The 23,625-nt window shown below is 39.6% G+C and overlaps 1 protein-coding gene and 1 long non-coding RNA gene across 3 annotated transcripts in view; one reads left to right on the top strand and one right to left on the bottom strand.

Annotated features, from left to right (window-relative positions):
* Positions 1-5,661: 5,661 nt before the first annotated feature.
* Positions 5,662-12,999, bottom strand: LOC128615841 (uncharacterized). The gene is made up of 4 exons (XR_008387299.1): positions 12,679-12,999; positions 11,501-11,594; positions 6,134-6,256; positions 5,662-5,940 (listed from the first exon to the last, which is right to left on the bottom strand). It is a non-coding gene; the product is annotated as an uncharacterized LOC128615841 (long non-coding RNA).
* A 137-nt stretch (positions 13,000-13,136) lies between these two features.
* Positions 13,137-23,625, top strand: part of mtss1 (MTSS I-BAR domain containing 1) — a 38,531-nt gene continuing 28,042 nt past the window's right edge. For both annotated transcript variants that reach the window (XM_053637674.1, XM_053637673.1), the window contains exon 1: positions 13,137-14,000. In XM_053637674.1, the coding sequence (XP_053493649.1) occupies positions 13,929-14,000 (72 nt within the window). In that variant the 5' untranslated portion in view covers positions 13,137-13,928. The remainder of the gene's footprint in view (positions 14,001-23,625) is intronic.

Genomic DNA, 23,625 nt, shown 5'->3' with positions numbered 1-23,625 from the left:
TTAAAAAAAAGAAGAAGTGGTGTCTGGGTTTGTTTTTTGCTTGTACCATTAAAATATATATATATATATATATAAACTGTTAGGCCAATGATGTTAAAGCCTTCTGCTCTGATGTTTTATCCTATGTAATGCGAATTTGTTATAAGAAGTGATAAGTATATTATTACGTATTATTACTATTAGTATATTGTGTTAAAATGATTAAGATTTTCAGTCATCTAGTTTTCTTAGACTCTTCTCTCAATATCTTAGATTTAGAAATTTGCGTAATTACATTAGGCCCAGTTAGTTGCCTTGTACTGTGCCCAAGCACAATTGTCCCCCCCTCCGCCCCGCTGGCCTGCACTCACATTGCACTTAACGTTCTGGGTCCGAGCACGCTTACATCGTTACGATGCGACTTTTTGTTTAGAAGAAAATCGCTCTCACACGATGAGATGCACGATGCACAATGCACGATGGAGTCCATCATTGTTATGTTACTTTTTTGTGGATTATTTTGAGTCGTTTGGGGCCTGGTGACACATGGTCCTCTCACATGCCTAATAGATTTATCACTTCTACAGCGCAGTGATTTTCTTTTAATTGTGCTGCACATATCAGAAGATTGTTACGGGGCAGCTGACATTGAGGGAGGAATTTGCAGCTTTACTCTCTGACTTCAATTCCCATTCATCAAGGTGAGAACCAGACCCGAATATTCTCGAATTAATAAATAAGTACTATCCAAGTAGTAATAGAAGATGTTTGTTGTTGTAATGATGACAGTAGCATGCACACACGTATTGTAGAAGCCCTTGTTAGTTAACATTAGCTAAAATTATTGTGATTAGGCTACTTTAGTCTGACACAAAATATTGGTCCGTCCCTTAGCATAATAACTGAAACAAAGTCTACTGTTTATTTAATTGTACTTCAAAGTGCTGTAAGGTAATAGTCAATGCATCAAGTCATCCCTTTCCCACCATGTTAAATGGAATAGTCGTATCATTGACGTCAGATTTTGAGTTCTGTGCTCGGCCAAGGTTGGCGATCACACTAGATGCGTACTATGCCCGAGCCCACCTCTTCAATCGGGCCTTGGCATGGTACAACTTTAATTTCAACTTGTAACATAACATAGATAGGATTATCTAATACTAATAAAGAATGTCTAATACAGGGATTACTAGATTCACCCAGATTGATCATCCAAGGCAATTTGCTTTACTCTGCATCTCTCAGTGTGTCTATTACACACACACACACGCATTCATTGATTTCTAGCTCTGTACATTCATACCTTTTTGTCCCCTACTTTTCACTTTTACGATCTTTTTAAATCTATTTCTGTGTGTTGTTTTTGTTTTTTTGCCCCCACTGTGCCTGTATTCTATCTCTCAATTCTGTTCTCACTCACTCCACAATGGGAAATGGCTAACTGGGCCCAATTTGGACATTTTCACTTAGGGGTGTACTCACTTTTGTTGCCAGCGGTTTAGACATTAATGTCTGTGTGTTGAGTTATTTTGAGGGGACAGCAAATTTACACTGTTACACAAGCTGTACACTCACTACTTTACATTGTAGCAAAGTGTCATTTCTTCAGTGTTGTCACATGAAAAGATATAATCGAATATTTACACAAACGTGAGGGGTGTACTCACTTTTGTGAGATACTGTATATAAACAAGGTGTTACACATCTGTATATATTCAAATCTGTATTCATCTGTTCATACATTGAGGTGTACATAGTGTACATATTAACATTAGATACTTAGATACTTTATTTCAATTCTATTCCTATTTAATGTGTATTCTTTCCTATCTGTTTTTTGTGTAATTGAGCTGCTGTAACGAGGGAATTTCCCCAGTGTGGGATCAATAAGGGAACAAGGGAAGTTGTCCTGGGCCCATGTTCGGAGGCATTTGTTGAGGGCCTGGCAGCATTATTTGCAACCTACTACAACTTTAACCTTCCTTACCCGGATGAAGCTGCCTGCATGCTGGAATTTATCCAGCGGTAAGTCAAAGTTTGAACTCTCTCATTATTTATTCTAGACTTCTACATTTACTTGACCTTTTTTTTTTTTTTTACTTGTCCTTACTCAAAAGTTATTGTAAACATGTATTTCCACTTCAATTTGGACTCCTAGTTCTCATGTCCATTATATTATATTGCCATTAAGAATGTTTGAGATTCCAGGATTTATTAAGATTAGATATTTGTGGAACATTCTCACAAACAGGGAAAATCAGACAGGCAGTTAATATTGCTAGGTTTCCAGCTAACTATTTTTTATGTGAATTTTAAATTTGGCCTTATGAGGACCATGTACAATGCCTCTAAAACCATAACTACAACTCTCCCGAAATATCTTGTGGGAATATCTTATGGAGATCATTCAACTGCTCCATCATCACAAGGCAGGCTCCCTTAAGACAACTTGCATGATGCAGCGCGATGATTTGCATTTTCTTTAGCTGTATTTTAGAAAAGCTGCAAGGTCAATTAATTGTTTGTGCTGTACACCAAAGACATTTGGGTTTGAGATGAAAAGATGGATATGAAAAGAGAGTTTAGGATTTCAGCTTTTATTTCCTGATATTTACATGCCGAAGTGTTAAACAACATAAAATATAGAACCTTTTGTATCTGATCACCCAATTTTTAGGTGAGCAAAAGTATAGGAACAGATAAGTCTTCGGGTAAATTAAGGTAAATGACACCTAATATTTGGTTGCATACACCTTGCTTGCAATAACTGCATCAAAAATCACCAAACTGCTGGTTTCTTCTGTTGTGTTGCCTTTCCAGGCTTTTACTGCAGCTTCTTTCAGTTGTTGTTTGTTTCGGGGGGTTTCTCCCTTCAGTCTCCTCTTAAGGAGGTGAAATGCATGCTCAATTGGGTTAAGATCTGGTGATTGGCTTAGCCAGTCTAAAACATTCCACTTCTCCCCCATGATAAAGTCCTTTGTTGAGTTGGCGGTGTGTTTTGGATCATTGTCTTGCTGCAGGATAAAGTTCCTCCTGATTAATTTGTATGTGTTTCTCTGTAAATTGGCAGACAAAATGTTCCTGTAAACTTCTGAATTCATTCTGCTGCGACCTTCATGAGTTGCATCATCAATAAAGATTAGTGAGAATGTTCCAGAAGCATGCAAGCCCAAGCCTTGACACTACCTCCACCATGTTTCACAGATGAGCTTGTGTGTTTTGGATCATGACAAGATCCTTTCTTTCTCCACACTTTGGCTTTTCCATCATTCTGGGAGAGGTTGCTCTTGGTTCCAGAACTTTTGTTGCTCAGCTCTGTATTTCTTGGGGGTTTTCTTCACAGCTCTCACAATGATTCTGTCATCAGCTGTTGTTGTTTTCCTTGGCCAACTCATTCGGTGTCTGTGTCCACACCAGTGCTTTCTTTCTTTTTCAGGACATTCCAGATTGTTGTATTGGCTATGCCCAATGTTTGTGCAATGCCTCTGATTGCTTTTCTCTCTTTTCTCAGCTTTAAAACGGCTTGCTTTTTTCCCATAGACGGCGCTCTGATCTTCATGTTGGCTTATCTTTTCTAACAACAAATGAAGTCTTCACTGGTGAAACTGAAGTCTAAAACCAAGACTAGAGCTGTTCAGAGCTATTTATTGTTTAAACACTCAATCTAACAGGACACACCTGGGTAACAAGAAACACCCATCAGTCGGATGTTCCAATATTTTTGCTCACCTACAAATTGGGTGGTCTGATACAAAATGTGCTATGTTCTATGTCATTTAACACATCTACATAGAAATAACCGGAAATAAAATCTGAAATTCTAAACTCTCTTCTCATATTCATCTTTTGATCTCAAACCCAAATGTATTTAGTCTACAACAAAAAAAATAAAATAAATAATTTACTTGGCCTTGCAGTACCAATAGTTTTGGAGGGAACTATATATTTGTTTATCATATTGTTTATCATATAAGTGATTAAAGTGACACTTTTGTTGTGCTTGACAAATGGTGTATTGTTTCATGAGTATATGCTATTTTTTGATAATTGGATGTTGTGGGTGTTTATTTTCACAGCGGAATTGTGGGAATTAACCCGGAAACTGTATCAAAGGTTGCTGCTGGAAAGCTAGACAAGAAAATGCGTGGAATAAACCCACATGTATGCACTCTGTCGTATTTGCAAAGCTTAAGCATATTTTTATTTATTGTAAAATCTAAACCCTCATTTCTTTTATTTATTATTTGACTAGTAATCATGTTTTGGAAAATGGTACTTATTAGTGTTAAATGTGCCATTGTTGTGCAATAAATGCATGTGGTTACATTGTGAAAACTTGTGAGGCAGTTATTTGATTATATAAGTTATATTTTTCACATGACATACATTAAATTGACAAAAAGGACTACTTTAATGCAAAAGTAGGTTTAAACAAATGTACTATCATCACACCACTGATGAATCTCCCAGTTTATATAAATTCACAGTTGCTCTCGCAATTTCAGTGACATTTATCGTAAACATACCTTATTTCTACTGTAATTTTACAGTGTACATATACAGCAGTATGCTGTGTTTTTACAGTACAGATGTATGTTAATGATTTACAGTGCTCTTATTTATTTACAGTCTTACTGGCAACTAAAATTGCCAATAAGTTACTATCAATTTTTCAATAAATATTTCAGTGTACAGTTAAGGTCATTGGTGTAATTTTACATCTAGTCACAGACTTATCATTTGGTACCTATGTAAGTAACATCTCAAAAACTGCACATTTATCATTTGAGAAACATGGCACTGAAACATGAAACACTACTGGAACTTCAAATGGGATCGGGTTCTATGGTCAGATGAAACCAGAATAGAGCTTTTTGGTAATAAACACCAAAGGTGGTTTTGGAGCACACAGAGAGGTAGCCATATGGAAAAGTACCTCATGCCCACGGTTTAATATGGAGGTGGATCTTTAATGTTTTGGGGCTGTTTTTCTGCCAGAGGACCTGGATATTTTGTTAGGATACATGGCATCATGGACTCTATCAAATATCAACAGATATTAATTGAAAACCTGACTGCCTCTGCCAGAAAGATTCAAATGGGCCGTGGTTGGATCTTCCAGCAGGACAATGATCCAAAACATCATCAAAATCAACACAAAAATGGTTTACTGACCACAAAATCAAGGTCCTGCCATGACCATCCCAGTCCCCTGACCTGAACCCCATAGAAAACCTGTGGGGTGAACTGAAGAGGAGAGTCCACCAGCGTGGACCTTGAGATTTGAAGGATTTGGAGAGATTCTGTATGTAGGAACGGTCTCAGATCCCTCGCCATGTATTCTCCAACCTCATCAGGCATTATAGGAGAAGACTCAGAGCTGTTATCTTGGCAAAGGGAGGAAGCACAAAGTATTGACTAAAAGGGTGCCAATAATTGTTGCATACCTATATGTAACATTTTTTGATGTTTGATGTCCATGAGCGCAGAGTATTTTTTGTGTTTTTTTTTTTTTTTTTAACAAAAGATCAAAAGGTTAAACAATAAAAAGACACAGCCTTCTTTGCACATATTTATCAAGGGTGCCAATATTACCTGAAGTGGTAACTGAGGACAATAATCACTTACAACTGTGGCAGGCTGTGCTGTTGCAAAAGGGTCAATTAATACAATGTGTTAGACAATTGTAAGAAAATGAAACCAGTTAGATTCTCAGTGTACGTTCTCAAACAAATACAACTAATATAGAAAGACATAAGGGGCATTTACAGTTAAGATGACAGTACACACCTTAATGCAGTAAAATAAAACGAGCTTACAGCTGCTCAGTCGGAGTGAGTGAAGATAATGGTTGGGACAGTTATTTAGATTACAGTTTAGGAAATATTACCTTTTTGGAGAATGTTTTTGTGCTTCATTTTGACTCGGCTCCAAGTTCTTCTGGGTCCAGAAGGATTGCACCTGATAAAATATGAAGCTTATATATTATTTGATGAAATTCATGGATGGCAAAAATAAAGGCTTATCTATTTAACATTGTGACAACACCAGTCTGATAGGGACATTGTCATATATTTATAAACTTATAAACTCACACATTTACTCGATCCATTATTTTTTGTCAAGCCTATCCTTTACTCACTCTTTTTCTCACCCTGGGTTTCCATGGTGACTCCTGATATCAGCAATCCATTGACAATGTCTTTATGTCCTCAACATGTGCGCGAGTTAACTCTGAGTTACCAATAGGAGGTTGAATTTACTCCTCACAGGCGTCCTGGAACCGGAAAACCCAGATTAAGCAATGTTTGGGTTAATCAACCTAGAGTTCAGGGTTTACGTGACGGTAAGTTAAAGTGGCTTTCTGGAATACCCCCCCAGAAAATACGATGAGTGACACTCGCAAATGAAGTAGCATTTGGATGCATTTTAATAACATAGACAACATAAAGGCAGAATGTAGAATTTGTACTGTAAAAATATCATATTGAGCAGGGTCTACTAACAACCTTCACGTTTGCACATTGTAATTTCTGAGTGTGATTTACGCCCTGTGTGTGTGGAGTTTGCATGTTCTCCCCGTGTTGCGGGGGTTTCCTCCGGGTACTCCGGTTTCCTCCCCCAGTCCAAAGACATGCATGGTAGGCTGATTGGCGTGTCTAAAGTGTCCGTAGTGTATGAATGAGTGTGTGAATGTGTATGTGATTGTGTGCCCTGCGATGGACTGGCACCCTGTCCAGGGTGTACCCCATATTGTACCCAACGCTCCCTGGGATAGACTCCAGGTTCCCCGTGACCCTGAAAAGGATAAGTGGTATAGAAGATGGATGGATGAATGGAACCTTCTCTGTACATTCTTTTTTTGTAACCAAAAACTAACCTTCCCAGAACTTTGTATTTAGGTGATTGTGGGACAACCTAAAAAGAACCTATACAGAACGTTCTCTAATGGTTATTTTCAGGTCAATTTAGAGAATTGACATTTCCTTCGACACTGGCAGATCCCAGGTTGGGGCCAGAAGGGCACTGGCCCCAGCTGAAATCTGATTGACTCCTGAAGTGCTCCTGTCCTGTCAATCATCACTGATCTGCATCAGAACATTCCATCAGCTGAGTCGGTTTGTTTGAAATTCAACCCGCGTAACCATTTATTCTACCGAATCTTATAATGGCTGCTGCTCAGACAGTGCGTTTTCAGCATCCTTGTCCACTTAAACTTCAATATTAAGTGCCTATTCATCACTTTAACTAACATCACAAAGGTTATTATTGTTGGTCACTTAACTTCTTTTTGTCTTGTTAGGAGGTTAGTGTCGGAGATTTCCCCTCGCGCTGAGCCCGGAGCGAGCAGTGTTGGATAAGCAATGTTGGATGGTAACTAGTTAGCTGGGTAATTAGTTAGGTTTCACACATTACAATCACAAACCTCATGTTATCTTGTAATCTAAGGCGGGTACCTGAGATTTGGGAAGGGAATCGTGTGAAACAGTTCTGGGAGGTAATTATATAAAATCATTTCGAAGACAGACTTTGGCTCAGGCATTATCAGAATGACAAAAACAACGTTTCAGATGCGGTGCGATGAGATTGGTCCATTGGTTAGTGCGGTTATGTCGAACCCACTGCGCCCCAGTTCTCACAGTAAAACACTTTACCATTGGGATGTTTAAGTTGGCCACATGCACTGAATATCCAATCTCATCAGCCAATTATCCAATCACATGATTCGTTGAGGAAAAGTCACATAACAGTTTTTGATGTGCATCCAGGAATTTATACAGTAGGCTAACTGTGTTTCTGCATGTTTTCGTATTGAATACAAACACATTATCTGCCTTAATCGAGCACACAGGTTTTTTATGCACATTTTGGAGATTTTATTCACATCTGGTGTTTCCATCCAGCTTTTTTTTTTTGCGAGATATACCAACATTTGCTTAGAAATACATGGATGGAAACACAGCTAGGGACAGCAGTTAGTGTGAGAAGCAGGAGACAATGAGCGAGAGAATATGGGAGATCTGCTTTTATTAAATAATCTCGGACCGTTTTGTATATAGTTAAAGTAAAATATCAGCTCAAGTCAATATCAAAATCACTTCATATTGCGACGCTGCACTTGAGCTATAATCAGTGTATTTGTCAGTGTATATGAATACATACAAACCTCTTTTAAAATGAATATATTAATCTGAGAACCAAACTGCAGAGTCTTAAATGCTTTTCAAGAGAATTTATATCGTAAAGAAGCTTCGATTTTTTTTCTGTTGGGCGTAACATCAGACAACTAGACGTGGCCGTACACAAACTTTGTGATATTAAAGGCCTGTATAGTAGAAGTTTATTTACTCATATAATTGTTTAATCTAATGTCCATGAAACGTACAGTGCCTTTTTCATTTCTTTCTTAAATTTGCAGATGAGGGTAGTGGAAGAAGTGAACCTGTCTTTTCATGTGGAGAAGTTGATCAGAATTTAAACTGATCAGTTTTTACAGTCACAGATTTATTTATTTTTTTAATGATATAAAAAAAAAGTTCTTGCAAATTTTTATCTCTGAAAATGTCCTCAGATGAGTGGCTTGTTTTATTTTACGTAAACAATTCAACAATGGATCAACGAAAACATTGTGATTGTGTGCAGATTATTTATTTATTTATTTATATAGACTGTTTTGTGTGTGATTGATGATACATGAATGTATGAATATGTAAAATGAATGATGAAAATTGAGGTTAAGAGAATGTTAACAGGACGTTAAGGGAACGCTCTGCAAACCTAAAAACAACGTTCTGTTTCCGTAAAGAAAACTTTCCTGGCTAACCAAAAACAAACCGTGAAGAACTTTCTTGGAACCAAAAATTGTTAGCTGGGAAAACATGTGATAGTGTTTGATGTTTATACATTATTTAAGATTTTTATACTGAACATGATTTAAATTATGGTATTCTGGAAATTATGAGGTTTAGTATAATGACATTGAATAATTTAAGTGATATATGTGCACCATATCATAGGCCAATCATAGGTCAAATCATTGCTAAATTTGGCTGAATTATGAAATCCAGAATTGATACTAAATAAAGAGGTGTTTGGGAGCTGAAAGAGGCGGTTCGTACTGCTGAGCTGAGCCAAGTGATTGGGCTCAGAAAAAAGAACCGGCGTTACCATCACTGCATGCAGGGGGTCTGGGGGAGGGGCCTGACGGGCCTGTGTGACGTGTGACCCAATGAGCAGCGCAGCGCAAATTCATTTGAGTTCTACCCATAATTCTACTCTAAAATACTTAGTATACTGCTGTCAACAGTTCCTAGAACAATGGCAAACAAGGCTGAGATTAGTTGACACTAACAAAATTGACAAAGCCCTTGAAAGATATGATAACAGACACACACACAGTGTGGTGCACGAACAGAAATTTAAAGGCTTTTTAAGTCAACACATGATGCTTCAACACCAGCCAGAGAATCACGCAGACCAGCTTTTCAGTTCTCTGGAGAACCTTCATGTGGCTCCATTAACATGAGATGGAGGTAAATACACTAATAAATGTAGCTGCAAGAGTACATTATGGATTATTTTATTAAATGGTACTCCATGCTAAATGCTCCTAATAAATGCTATGCGGAAAAGCATAGCAAGCTTGAAGGCATTCCCTAGGCAGCATCATGGTCTAATTGTGAAGTAATTTTCAACTGTTGCATGTACAATATACCAGAATGTATTTGCGTTCATTTTAATCTACGGTGGATTACCGATTCCTTCTCTATCCACTCTCACTTGTCAGTCTTCCGTGAATTGATGAGTTGGAAGTGTTCCTCCAGGCGACGATGACTGCACCCCAAATCACTGTAGTTTCTGCCTTGACAAGCTCTTTCTGTTTGCTAATAAACATGTGTACCCCTTCAAAATAAATGCGAACAACGCTGGAGTTTCCATTAAGCAGAACAAACAAGGAAAACTTGGTGCATACATATACAGATCGTTTATCTTCCAAGAACAGGAACACATAACTGTAGGCCTGTCCAAATACCCACACTTGCAGTCATTGCACTTGACCACTTGTCTGCTTATATGACGTATTTCCTGTATTTGGTCCAAGTTTTCCAGTGGGTGTGAAGACCGCAAGTGTGTACAGAACTTCATTACCCGATGGGACACGCTTAGCAAGTGCAAAAATGTTGGTCCAGGTTGCGGCAGTGGTTCTCGTCGTTCTTAGTGTTCTTTTAAGAACTTACAATTACAGAACACAGCGACGCCATGAGCAACCAACCAGCCTAACTCTGATGGGTGAATTTCGGGTAAGTGAAATGTATTTTCATAGAAATGAGGTTTGTGATGTTACTCAACCGGCCGGCTGTAAGATCTAAATGGTCAAAGTAAGCACACGTGTTAACATATTTTATTATTCTTTGTGATATTATTATTTTATTATTCTCAGACGGACAAAAACTGTGTGTGATTTGTAAAGAGCAAATCGAGATGACAGCTAATTAAAATGAACGTGTCTTGTGTTTTTACACAAATTTAGGTTACAGCACCAAGATATGAAGTTATAAATACCATGCCCGTTGTTCAGTTGTACCTAGACGGACATGCTGATCTGCATTCGGATTTCCGTCTTTCTCTGACATCCGTGAACGATTTCATCCAGTTAATGCGCGCTGAGGAGCATGGTTGGGGACGCACCTTGGAGGTTCTAGTATTTGTGTACTGGATGGCTTATGGACTGTCTTACAGAGTGACTGCAAATGTCTAATCCCTATGTGAATAATTTAAACTTGCAATACAATTACCTTTTCACACACGAGTAACGCCAACGGTGGCAGTTAGTATAGTGTTGTAAAAATGCACATTTTGATTTTCAATACTTTGCACTTTAAATTATGGTTAACAAGTTTCCTTTCTTTTACGTGGGCTTTCCGTCTTCTTTGATTTCTTTTGGATTCCAGATGGCCTTGGCTGAGCTTCTCGGGAATGGGTGCCTGCTGCTGAGGACTGGGTATCTCCTGCTATGGACTGACTAATTGCCACTGCAGGCATGTCACACCCTGCTTGTTTCTCTGTACCTTCACATACACTGATGGTTGAGGGACCCGCTGGTCCACCTGACACAAACAAGTTGACAGGAGTAACAGAAGCCCTGCCCCCTATAGCCTCATCCATGCCTGCATAAAACAGCCATGTGACTGCTGTCTCCTCTCCTCTTTCTGTCCCTGACCCTGAGATCTTTCAATTCTGCTTCATTTCCCATCAAACAATTAAGAGAAGAGATATACAAACATACAATTTAAATACAAAAATGCACAAAATGCATAATCGTTCTAAAGTGTATCACATACAACTTAAATCAACTGAGTAAAATGACTATTCTTCAATATTTTTTTTTGTTAACAGTTTGCCCTGCTGAAAAGACCAGCATATGTTGTTTTCACTCCCCACCAAAACACTGAATGTTTTGTATATACATCTGTTCTGAAATGAACAGCGTTCCCACTTAATGATCATGATCTACACTTACCTGAAACCTTCAGTTGCAGAATTCTTTGCATCTGTAAACAATTCTTCATTTTCTGCACGCAGCTTTATACTTGTAAATGTCTGTTCAGTAGTCCCTATGTCACAGACCACACAAGTTAATAATTGTGGTGTATCTAATTAAGTGAGAATAAGCACTTGCAAACATTTTACAAAATGCATATCATCTCTGCAGACGACACCAATAAAATGTGCGACTCTTTACGTCTTTCTACCAAATTATATGTAATATCTAATTCATTTAGCTTGCACTGGAAAGTTTTCCTCGACATCTCGCGATTCCGGGACACACACGTTCCTAAACATGCTGAATGATGGGAGACACTTCGCCTCGAATATCGCTCCCAAGCGGTAGAGATAGTGTGGATTTAGTGTGCCTTAAGGCAGGGATTCCCAAACTTTTCCAGGGCCCCCCAAATGGCATTAGCATTTGACCGAGGCCCCCCTTTTGCAAGATGTCTTTAAAACACATCAAAAATACAGACTTCTGAATATATCCCCCTTTTTTTTTTATTAATAATTACATCTTACATCTTTACATTACATTAGGAATTGATTGTGTGTGTGTGTGTGTGTGTGTGTGTGTGTGTGATTGTCTGAGAGTGAGGATTTATTTTTCACACCAAATTGTTGAGGCCCCCCGGGCGCCCCCCACTTTGAAAACCACTGCCTTAAGGGCACTGATCTTTGGCATTTTTCAAGACCTTGCGCACTTACTTCCTGTCACATGCACGCGCTATCAAGTGGCCAAGACCGCAAATGTGGGTATTTGGACATGCCCTATGTGCATGGCTGTAAGTACACACATGATAACCTATTCAGCCTCTCCCACTTTAATTTGCACTGCTCAGTGGCTCGTGCAGGTCTCGTGGCTCGCGCTGGGAGGGCCAAACTGGTCCGCTCTACTGAAGGGAAGTTCGGATCATTTTAATGACTCGGATCTTTGAATCTCCTTCAGCAAAATGAACGAATCTTTTTACGAGTCATTTCGTTCATTTCAGCAGAATTGAATAAAAATGTTACATGTTAAATTCCCCCAATACATCTAGTACTTAATAAACTATAAAATAAACTATAGGCTAATGCAATTATGAGAAATAGAAATGATTCATCAATAGTTTAGCAGGTGTTCAGACTATGCAGTCGGTCATTTCACCTCACCTCCTGATCCGACTCCTTCTTTCAGAAATGAGTACTTCACCTCTCGAGTCTTCCGGTTCGAGCTCTTCGTTCATCCTGTTTTCGGTACTGCATGGTGCATTGCCTATGCGGCGGTCACCGGGTGAACGAAAGACTCGAACCCGAAGACTCGAGAGATGAAATAATAACGTCTGTTTCCGGTACAGAACCTATGGAGATGTTTCAGCGCATGCGCGGTCAGAAATGAACGAATCACTCTCTGAGACGACTCTGTGTGTGGATCAGGTGGTAGAGCGGCTTGTCCACTAATCGTAGCGCTGGCGGTCCGATTCCCCCATTATTTATTTATTTTTAAGCAATAACGTAGATGTTCACTGAAGCGATAATAAGACAAAACGAGCCATGCGATGTTTTTGCTTTTATTTTAAAAGTTTAACGTTCAAATAACGAACATAAAATACGGAGGGAAAAAACAATCCGAATGGGGCGATGGGATGTGGCCACGCCCAACACTTGGATCATAAACCAGGGCGGAATCCCAAATGACTTCCAATGCCCTATAGAGGGCGTTCTAACCCACTGCGGTGCGTGCTCAGTCACTCCTGTTAGGGAATAGGGAGCCGTTTGGAATACAGCCCCGGAACCGCTCACACGCACACAGAGGACGGAGTGTGTGGAGAGGAGAGGAAAGAATGGTGTCAGTGTTTCTGTGGAAAACACAGCCACATTATTCGCTTAAGCAGGAGTCTGAAACAGATCATCACTTCAAATAACCGTAGCGATTCGACGCCCCTTGGATAAACTGGACGGGAAAACACGACATTATTGATCCGATTCGTCTCCTTTTTGAGCGTTCAGTGAGGAACCAGCAGGTAGTTTAGATCTTTAGCAGAGTTAGATGCGGTTAGGAGACGACTTGTGGGATTGAATGTGTACCGCGGACGTCTCGCTGGTCTTCTAATGCGGTTGTAGGTCTTTTATGGCCAAGCAAACGCGATGAATTTACAGCTGTTTACATTTTATTAAGCTAGTAGTAGAAGCTAGTTAGCCGGCTAGCAAACCAGTGCTAACTCTGCTATGCGAGATACGCGTTTCCCCAGGTTATTGTGCTCCTTTATTACAACCTTTACCGTTCCCAGGACAGTCTAACATTATCTATATTGTATTTGAAAATTATTTTTGATTAAAAAAAAAAACAAAACAAAAAACAACCCTTTCCTCACACGAAGGCACGCGTTTTTGTGAGGTTTTTTTTCCTTCGTTGGTGGAAAATGGATGCGGTAATGGAGAAGGAGTGCAGCGCTTTGGGAGGGCTCTTTCTGTCCATCATGAACGACATGAAGGTAAAAACAAAACAAAACATGGAGCTCGAGTACAGAACACGCGGTGTGTGTGTGTGAAGTCCGTATGAATCCTTCAGTGCTGTGTGTGTCTCCTTCTGTCATGAGCCTGTTGTAGAAGTTATTTACCAGCTGTTTGGCTACACAATGCGAGGCTCCATCTCGGATAGCAACAGCTCTCTGGTTGGTCGAGGCAAAGCTGAGGGAAAGACAACAGGGAGAAATGTTTGTACTAAATCCCTGGAAATTATTCATCAAAACTTTATATATTAAAAAAAAAAAAACACAACCACATATTAATAGCTGGAATCCACATGTATTTTCAATTCAGACACTTTTTTTTTTTTTTTTTTTAATAATAATAAATACTTTCAGAGGTTTTGTTGGATGTTCAAAGTGGTGAGACTCAAATCTGCTCCTGTGTAAAACTTAGAAAACTAAAAACCTAATTGTAAAGTCTAGGTTTAGGATGCGACAGGCCAGCGTTCTTATATAATCAAATATACGAGTCTTATCAGGCTCTTCATTCAAACATTAGAGGAAATATATGAAACCTTTCCCCAGCGTTGAAAGGACATTGATCCGATATTTATAGCAGAGCTGGTCCGATCTCGCTTACAAACCTTTGGCCTGATTTATCGAGGATATGAACGGATTTATTCGCAAAAAACTGTTCGCCGGAGCGTTCACACATGAAGTTTAGTATTCGCGGAAATCTTTTTTTTTTATTTTTAAGTTCGAGAAAAGAAAACGTTCGTATCCTGTGAGAGCGTTGGTGTCGTCGTTACGGATGAGAAGACTCAGTTGACCGGATTCAAATCATATACTTGGTGTTGTGTTGCGGTTTTATACGTGGTATGAGTGTATTTGCTTTAATTAAACACACAGCTGTAAGGATTGATTAATTACGACAGTGCTGAGTTAGAAGGAAGATGTGCTGCGGTGGTTCTGATGGTACGCACGTTGAGACATACCCGTTTGGTCGCTTATTGGTTTGAGCATTAAGGGTGTTTTCACATATAGATGGTTTTAAAAGAACCAAACCCAGTTCACTTAACGTGAACCAGGACGAGAACCAGCCGAAAGTGACCTCAGTCCTTCTGGTGTTCACGATATTGTGGTTCTGTTTTTGGTCGTGTTCAGCAGTGAAGCGATCTCGGACCCTTTCTTGTTGACACCACAACTTCATAAGAACTCGGACACTAGCTTGCACCCAAAATTTCATCCAGGTCATCATAGAAGGGACAGGAGTCCTTCATTTCAGCTGACTCACTACTTCGACGCGTCTTGTCACGGGTTCTCGTGTACGCCTGTCATAGATTTTTTTTTTTTTGTACTTTTTCCCGGCATTGTAGCGCAGTTCTGTTATAGCCTCTTTCCTTCATTTTTTTGAGGACACAAAAGAACCACTTTTATGTTTTTATATGTTGAGGATGGTTGCTGTTTAATGCAATCTTCTTTCCAAATTCCAAGAAGTGCACAGCTCTCCTCCTGAGACCACACGACCCCGCGACCTGACATGCTGCAAAGTTTTGTTGCTTTCAGCAGTGACGGAACACGGCTGTCGAAACGAAACGCAAAGAGGACAGGGACCTGCTTTCACATATCACGAAGAAATTGAACCACAAACGAACCGTACTCGGACCATCTCCCGAGGTGGTCCGAGTACGGTTTGCTTTTGGGTCCTTTTAGGAGGGTCTGAGATCGCTTGGTTTGTTCACATATACACGAGAGCATTTGGAGGGCTCAAACGAACAAGGTGTGAAAACACCCTGAGCTTTATTACTCCTTAGTGTGCTGAATGCTATCACCAGGCATCCGAATACATCAGGGTTCTGTGACGCATACCTTTCTACTTTTGTAAAATGGCGTTGGGGATTCTGTTAGCGGCGTGTCGGGGCACAAAAGAAAGAAGTGTACAAGAGGATTAAAAGAGCATAAGCGTTCTGGCTGACTTCTGGCCGACAGCCACAGAGACACACAATCATTTAACGTAGCTTTTTCCCTCTGTGACGTGCTTGGTGTCCATGATCACCTGGGTATAGTCAGCATAACTTTGGCATCTGAGAAATTACTTTTCTTTTGTTGTCTTCAGCTCTCTCTGGGCCTTTCCTGTTAAGGCGTTTTATGGGCACCACTAACTGTAAATAAGCTGTGGTGTGCACACAGTTTGCACCTTACAGGTGATTGGCCTTCATCCAGGTACACACGTGACTACCAAAAATCAGCGCTACTGAGAATTTTGTTAATCTGGCAGAAATGGTTAGTTTGATCTTGTCCTACTAAACATTTACTCGTAACCCTTTTCTATGGTTCCTGACGTATAAATTGTGTGAGGATTTTTGGGTCTGATGGGTGATAAAACACTTAGATATGTTGGATATTACAATTTACGCAAACTTTGTGAAATGCAAAAGTGTTTACTGTCGAGTTATGTCTATCAAAATAGTTTAAATGTTTATTTATTTATTTATTTACATATAGGATGGTTTGTCCTTACCATGCAACAAATTTGATGGTGTCACTGCCGTACAGGAAGCGAGGGCATGACTTGACATTGGTGTGACTTCAGAACACACTGTAGATTATTTTGAAGGACTCGAGCATAAGGATATCTAAGAAGTTTTGAGTAATTTCGCCTCTAGCGGGTGCTATAATTCACAAGTTTGCAAAACTGCTTAGAACTTTTGAATTGCTCAACATCAAAGTAAGACTCTTGTGTTTCTTGATTTCCTAACACATGCCAAGTGACTGAAATGTCATGAATTATTTGTCAAACATGACGTCTTGAATTTGAGCTGAAGTAATTTTTTCACCACTTCTCCTGTAAATTTAGTCTGATAACCACCAAATCAGGAGACAAGAACAAACAAAACTGTTTTTTTTTAATGTGATGGGCCTAAAGCACAAACAATTTTGACAGTGAAGTCTCTATACTGGAAGTTGAGTTGTATTTCGGAAACAGTGCGTATGTTTTCAGCCCCAAATTTGTAGGTATGTAAATGACCTTGTATTAGGGGACTCGAGAAGTTTTGTCTGAATCCGCTCTACAGGGAACTTTAACAAATCAGTAAAACTGCCCATTTTGAAATAAAAAAAAAAGTTGTTTTTCGCTTCTTCTTTAAACTTTTAGCTTAATTATTGCAAACTTGGGAACACTCCATCACACGACAAATCCAAACATAACTTGAGCTTTTTTTCATAGATAACTTCCGAACGAATTGCACGGCTATGTAGCCAAACCGGAATTGAGGGCATATCTCAGCAGTGCTTTTACGTATTGATACCAGACTTGTGACGTGTTTAGCAACATGTCTTGAAGTTAACAAATAAGCTTTGAGTTCATGTGCAACTTGGGAGGGCTACCGAAACAGGAAGTGAGGCGATATCTCATGATATTTTACTTTAAAATATGATGTGTATCCTTGGGAAAAAGTGTTGACGGTCCCAGTTGCTTTTGGGCTTCCTCGGGCATTAAAGTGGTGGAGCCAGAAGGTGCTTTATTGGTGCTTTTATTGTTTCTTTTGCTTATTTATATGTATAAAAAAATTCTAGAACAGAAAAGCGGTCACATAGCCCTTTGGAACATATTTTTTTAATTTTATAAGGCTGCAACTAACGATTATTTTCATAATCGGTTAGTTGGGTGATTTATTTTTTTGATTAATCGGATTATTATCGATGTTATCGAATAGTTGTTGCAGCTCTATCATTTGATATTTTTCCCTTTCTGAATACTTCCATGAATACAAAATACTGGAATGAGCTTCCAAATAGCCACGGTGATTTCTTTACCTTGGACTGAATCCGCTTGGAAATGCTGTCCTAAGGCAGAGTTCGAGTGCATGCATCAGTAGCACAGGTTAGTATGCTAGCTGCTAGCTGCTAGCCTATCAGCTTTTGAAAAGCAGTGTGCTTAGGAGAAGCTTTCTTTTTTCTTTTTCTTTTTTAATCTAAATCCCTGTAGCCTGTCCTGATTTGAGATAAAGAGGAAGCTACTTTTTCAGAAGAGAAAGTGTAGGCTTGAATAATTAACACTCTACTATATGTTCCTATAGGAACATCGGTCTAATTCTGGGTAGGACGTGGTGTATTATCATGCTGGAAGTATTGGGCCAGTGGGGGCGCAACACTTAAAGCTCTGGGATACTGATCAGAAGGTGGGGGGCCCCCAACACTGCCAAGCTGCTACTGTTGGGCTCTTGAGAAAGGCCCTTAACCCTCTCTACTCCAGAGGTGCCACATGATGGCTGACCCTGCTTTCTGACCTCAACTTTATAACAAGCTGAGATGTTCACTGTGCTGTAAAGTACATGTGACAAATAAAGCCGCCGCCGCCTTCTCCTCGAGTAGTCATAAGTTTATAAGGTAGATTGTGGCCATGGAGAGATGCATGGGGTTTGCAGCAGTGCTCAAATGGCTGTGGCAATAAAATGATTGGTATTAAGGGACCCAGAATGTGCCAAGAAAATATTGCCCACACCTTTACCCCACCACCTCCAGTCTGAACTGTTGAAATAAGGCAGGTTGGGTCCATGCATTTATGCTGTTGATGTCAAATTCTGACCCTACCATCTTTTTTTAAAAAATTAAAAAAAAAAAAAAATTATAATCTTCAGCTGTCCAGTTTTGGTGAGCATGTGCCCACTTTAGCATCAAACCAGTCTAGCCATTCTTCTCTGACCTATCATCAACAAGGTGTTTCCACCCTCAGAGCTACAGCTCACCGGTTGTTGGGTTTTTTTTGCACCATATTCTTTGACGGTCTGTGGGGATCAGCACTTTCTGAAATACTCGAACCAGGTCGTTAGGCAGTCACATTTTCCCCCATATTCTGATGTTTGAGGTGAACGTTAGATGAAACTCTTGACTGGTATCTGATTTAATGCACTCTGCTGCCATGTGATTGGCTGATTGGAATAATTGAATGAATGTACAGGTGTCCCTAGTAAAGTGTCCCGTGTATGTTTTAATTTCGAATGCAGTTCGGCTGTTCTAGTCTGGTTACCCTGTGCAGCTGGACGATAAAGAATGCTGGATAAATGTACTTTGTTATTCAGCAAATAGTACAATAAGGGGGCTTGTCTTTGAGGACGGATATCCAGTTTGCAAAAAAAACTAAATCCACACTAGCGATAAATGACTTGCGTTTCAGAGCACACAGACGAAATGCTGTCACAAACATAGGTGACTTAAATTTTAGAGTATTTCGCCAACGCCACAGCAGGTCCTGCTCTTTTTCTCCTCCTAATTTCTTTTGTTCAAACGGGAGATTTCTTATTTATTTCATTTATTTTCTTAAGAGGGACTTTTTTACACAAACTTGAATTTAAAAAAAAAAAATGGTTTCAAGTTTCAATTATAATAAGGCATTTGTTCAACCCAAACCCTAAAGTCTTTGAAGTCAGTTTGTAACCTTTTCCAGCTTTATGTAAATCAGCAGTTCTTGATCGTAGATCCTCTGAAAGCTCTTTTTGGCGAAGCATGGCTCACAGAAGCGTGTGCTTCTTGTGCAGAGCAAACTCCAAAAGTTTGAGGGGTTTTTATCCGTCAAAGTAGCTGTAGTCCACACCTCCAAACTCATTTTCTTAACCAGACTCCAGGTGTGCTAAAACCCGACTCCAATTAGCTTTTTTCAGGTCATTAACTCAAGGGTTCACATACTTTTTCCACAAGCATTGATGTTTTTTTTTGTTTGTTTTTTTTTGGTCGTTCTCAATAGACATGAAAGATCAGAATGTTTTATTTTTTTAGACACATTTGTCGATACCCCTGACTTAGATGAAGATCAGATCACATTTTATGACCAATTTATTCAGAAAACCATGAAATTCCGAAAGGTTCGCGTACTTTTTCTTTCTACTGTAAACGACTCCTAACATAAATTAACCCAGTGTCACATAAACATATCAAATAAAATAAAACATTTAAAACTCTTGTGCAAAATATCAAACGGACAAATAAATCTGACTCTAATACCAGCAAGATGCAGCTCATTGGCCGATCCTTTCCCATCCCTTAAACGGCTGTTACTAAGTAATGAGCAAGTCCGAGAGAGGGAGAGATCTTTGTGTTTTATGAGTAAATGCTGATGTTCTGTTCTCTGCTTCATTGTTTCCGATACGAGTATGGATGAAAACATCAGCCCTGAATAAATATGCATTTCATTGACTGCTTGCAGCTCATTACATGTTGCCGTTTTGTTATTCAGTAGAGTGGACCAACAGGTTCTTTCCTTTTATTTTTGTTCAAATAGACTCCAGAGTGAAACATGGAGGCACTGGCATACGTTTGTTTAAAACCTTTTCTTTTCTGAAGCTTTTGAGTGATCCACGCACTGGTTATTTCTAGAAGAGAACACACTTACGATTAAAGTGTTGAACGAGAGTTCTCAAACAAGCAAAGAAACGACATAAATCACAAAGTAGCAAGAAAATGCTGGGTATATAAGTCACCGTTGTTCGATGAACCTCGGCTAACAAATAAGAGGCGGTGTGTGAAACCTGTAGATACCTTGTGTGCATGCAGATCTTCCAACAATGTCACGTAGTTATGTATGACACGTTTGCATTCGTACCACTGTTATACAGTCATCTTACCCTGGAACGTTCTCACCAAGCCAGTGCTGGTTCTGAATGACATGGACACACCCTGGTTATCCAGGGTTAATAGAACCATAATTACAAGCATAACCAGAGATTGAGGTCACTCCTTCTAGCTGCCAGGCGTGATGTGAAACACCTGGATAATGTATGCAAACGGTATCCTCATTAAGGACACGCCTTGACATGATTGTGATTGGAACTCCATCCATCCATTCACCACATTGCTTGTCCTATATGTAGGATTGTGGTGATGCTGGAGCCGATCCCAGCATCTCGCGCCGTAGGCAGGGAAACACCGTGGACAGATGGCTGGTCCATCACAGGGCTAACGCAAAGACATGCACACATTCACACTCCCACTCACATTTATGGCCAATTTAGTGACTCAAATTCACCTGACCTGTGTGTCTTTGGATTGTGGGGGAAACCGGCAATTTGAGCACCAATATGATAAATATTTAATGCAGCTGCTGATGTGTCTAAAAGCAATTGTGTAACTTGTGTGAGAATTGTGCTCAGAAAAAGTCACCTTTATCTTTTCTGACCTTCAGTAAACGGAAAAAATTAAAGTCCTATCCAGTGATGAAGTGTTTTCTGTGTTGAGACAAATCCTGCAATGTCCCAACAGCCGGGATTAGCACACGACGCGCCCATGTCCGCCCGTGTCCGATTCGCGACCTCATGACTCCTTTGAACCGATTCAGTTTAATGAATGGTTAAAACAACTGATCTGTCCAGCACTGAACTCACGAGATGTCACTGTCTAAATTGGTGTATAACAAATAATTTACTCCGAGCACCTCTGAAATGAGAACGCATTGTGAACGCATGTGCTTCACCTCCGTCTGATGGTGACTGAGGTCATGTTGGGAATAAAAGGTAACGTCGACATAAACAGTAAACCGAAGAAAGACGGTGACTCTGGATGTCTGCTAATGCTAGCGTGCGTATGACGTCATGCGCCGTTGACTAGGAAGCGGCTTATACTTTCGTTTAGAAAAAATAACGCTAGTGTTATATTTGAGATGATATTACCTTTCTAAAATCCACGCAATAGACGGTAAAGCATATAGTGCATAGTGTAAGTGTACAGTACTTCATTTGGGACACGACATTAGTATTTACTCTCCGAAGCGTGTTTTCAGAACAGAAGTAACGTAATGAGTAAATATATCCCGTGCCGCACGCAGACCGACTAATCCATAATGAGATTCGTTAACCACGATTTTCATCATCGATTATTATCAATTAGTTGTTGCAGCTCTAGTCGACTCACTGTGTACGCGTACATGTCAAATGGAGTATACTTTTGAAAGGCTATGTGTGCCACTGGGAGGGTGTGGAGAGATCAGAAGGGGGTGCAAATTGTTTTCAAGAAGAAAAAAAAACAGACAGGGCATCATTTGGGAACTGGATGTATTTTATTGCATTTCAAATAGAATGTGCATAAATGAAACCCCGGCGTTCTCTCTCCTTCTGCATTTTCTTTTTGCTGTGGAGAGGCGGAGCTTAGTCTGCCTTTTATCTAGCTGTCAATGCAGACCAGTGTTGCCAACTTCGTGATTTTCAGACCCATTTAGCGACTTTTTTTGCAAAAAAAAAAAGCGGCTAACAACAAATCTAGCGACTTTTTGGACAAACCTTAGCAGCTTTCCAAATGTCGCCAGTACTGTCCTGCAAGCGCGAGGCCTTGCTTTCCCGCTGCACTCTCACCTCCCTCTGTCTGCTCTGTTCAGTGAGGGGCCGAGAGCCGGAGATTTAACAATGTCATGAATAACGAAACGTGCCCTTCCTCCCAATTTACATCATTCTTATGTGAATGTGTCTAGAACACAAGATGAATGCAACATGTTTTACATGTAAAATAGTCCACGTTATTACAGCCTAGTTCTCTTGTTCAAAGTAGTTCTAGTGTTCAGAAACATTTTATATCGTCCATGTTCCACACCTCTCCGTTATATAGCGTTATAAAAGTTATTTTAAAAAATCATAAGTTATTGAAAGTAATTAAAAAAAACACAAAAGCAAAAAAAATCTATCAAAAACAGATTATAGGTTAGGTATTTTATATATATATATATATATATATATATATATATATATATATATATATATATATATATATATATATATATAAGAGAGATATAGATAGTTAGATATAGATGGATGGATTTTATATAGATAATCATACCTGGTCTCCTCCAATTTGGGTTGGGCGGGGGGCATGCCACATGATAGGGAAGGCTTGAGGGGCTTTAGTTGCAAAAGTTTGAGAACCTCAGCACTAGTGTATGCGTAAAAAAACCCGAAGTATACCAGAGGCTTAAGAACAAGCTAGGAACCACCTGTGATACCATAGGCACCGCCTGGCAATGGCCTATCAACCCCATAATGACACCAGGGAGATGTGTTGGCTGTGCAATCCCTCTAACCTAACCCCACTTTTTCTACTTTCTATAGTTATCCTGCCAGAACTCTGTCTGCTATCTTGTCCCACAGTTTTCAAGATATCGGAACAGGACCATTGCTGGTCAGAAAAGCTCTTTGATTGGTCATGTGGTTCCCGTGTAGTGGCCGTTTGAAATGAGTTTTTTTTTTTTTTCCCATTGTAATCAATGGGACAATATCGGGAAGGACTTGCAGACCAAACAGATCATGCTACAAACATGAAACTTGGCCATTATTTTGTACTCCCTCTCTCTACTCAGGCAAGAGAGTTGAGCTCGATCAACCTAATGGTTGCGCTGTAGTACAGCATAGTGCACCATTTTACGTTTTAGGCCATAAGTCTAGAGATAAACCTCTTTTTCAACTGATTCCTTGGCTCATTCTGAACCAGTCTGCAATTTGGACCACTTAGCCCTGCCTACTTTTTTTTTTTGCTGTTGTTAATTTACATAATATGCAAAATCTGCTTTTGGGAAATAGTCCTAGAATTTTTTGTCCCATCTTTCCAAAGTTGGTGTCAAATGGCTCGGTAGAGTTTCTCTTTCAAAAATTGTGAAAATTATTTTTTGTATGCA

The sequence above is a fragment of the Ictalurus furcatus genome, chromosome 12, assembly GCF_023375685.1.
Source record: "Ictalurus furcatus strain D&B chromosome 12, Billie_1.0, whole genome shotgun sequence".
In the NCBI taxonomy this organism is placed as follows: Eukaryota; Metazoa; Chordata; class Actinopteri; order Siluriformes; family Ictaluridae; genus Ictalurus; species Ictalurus furcatus.
This window is presented reverse-complemented; position numbering and strand designations above follow the sequence as displayed.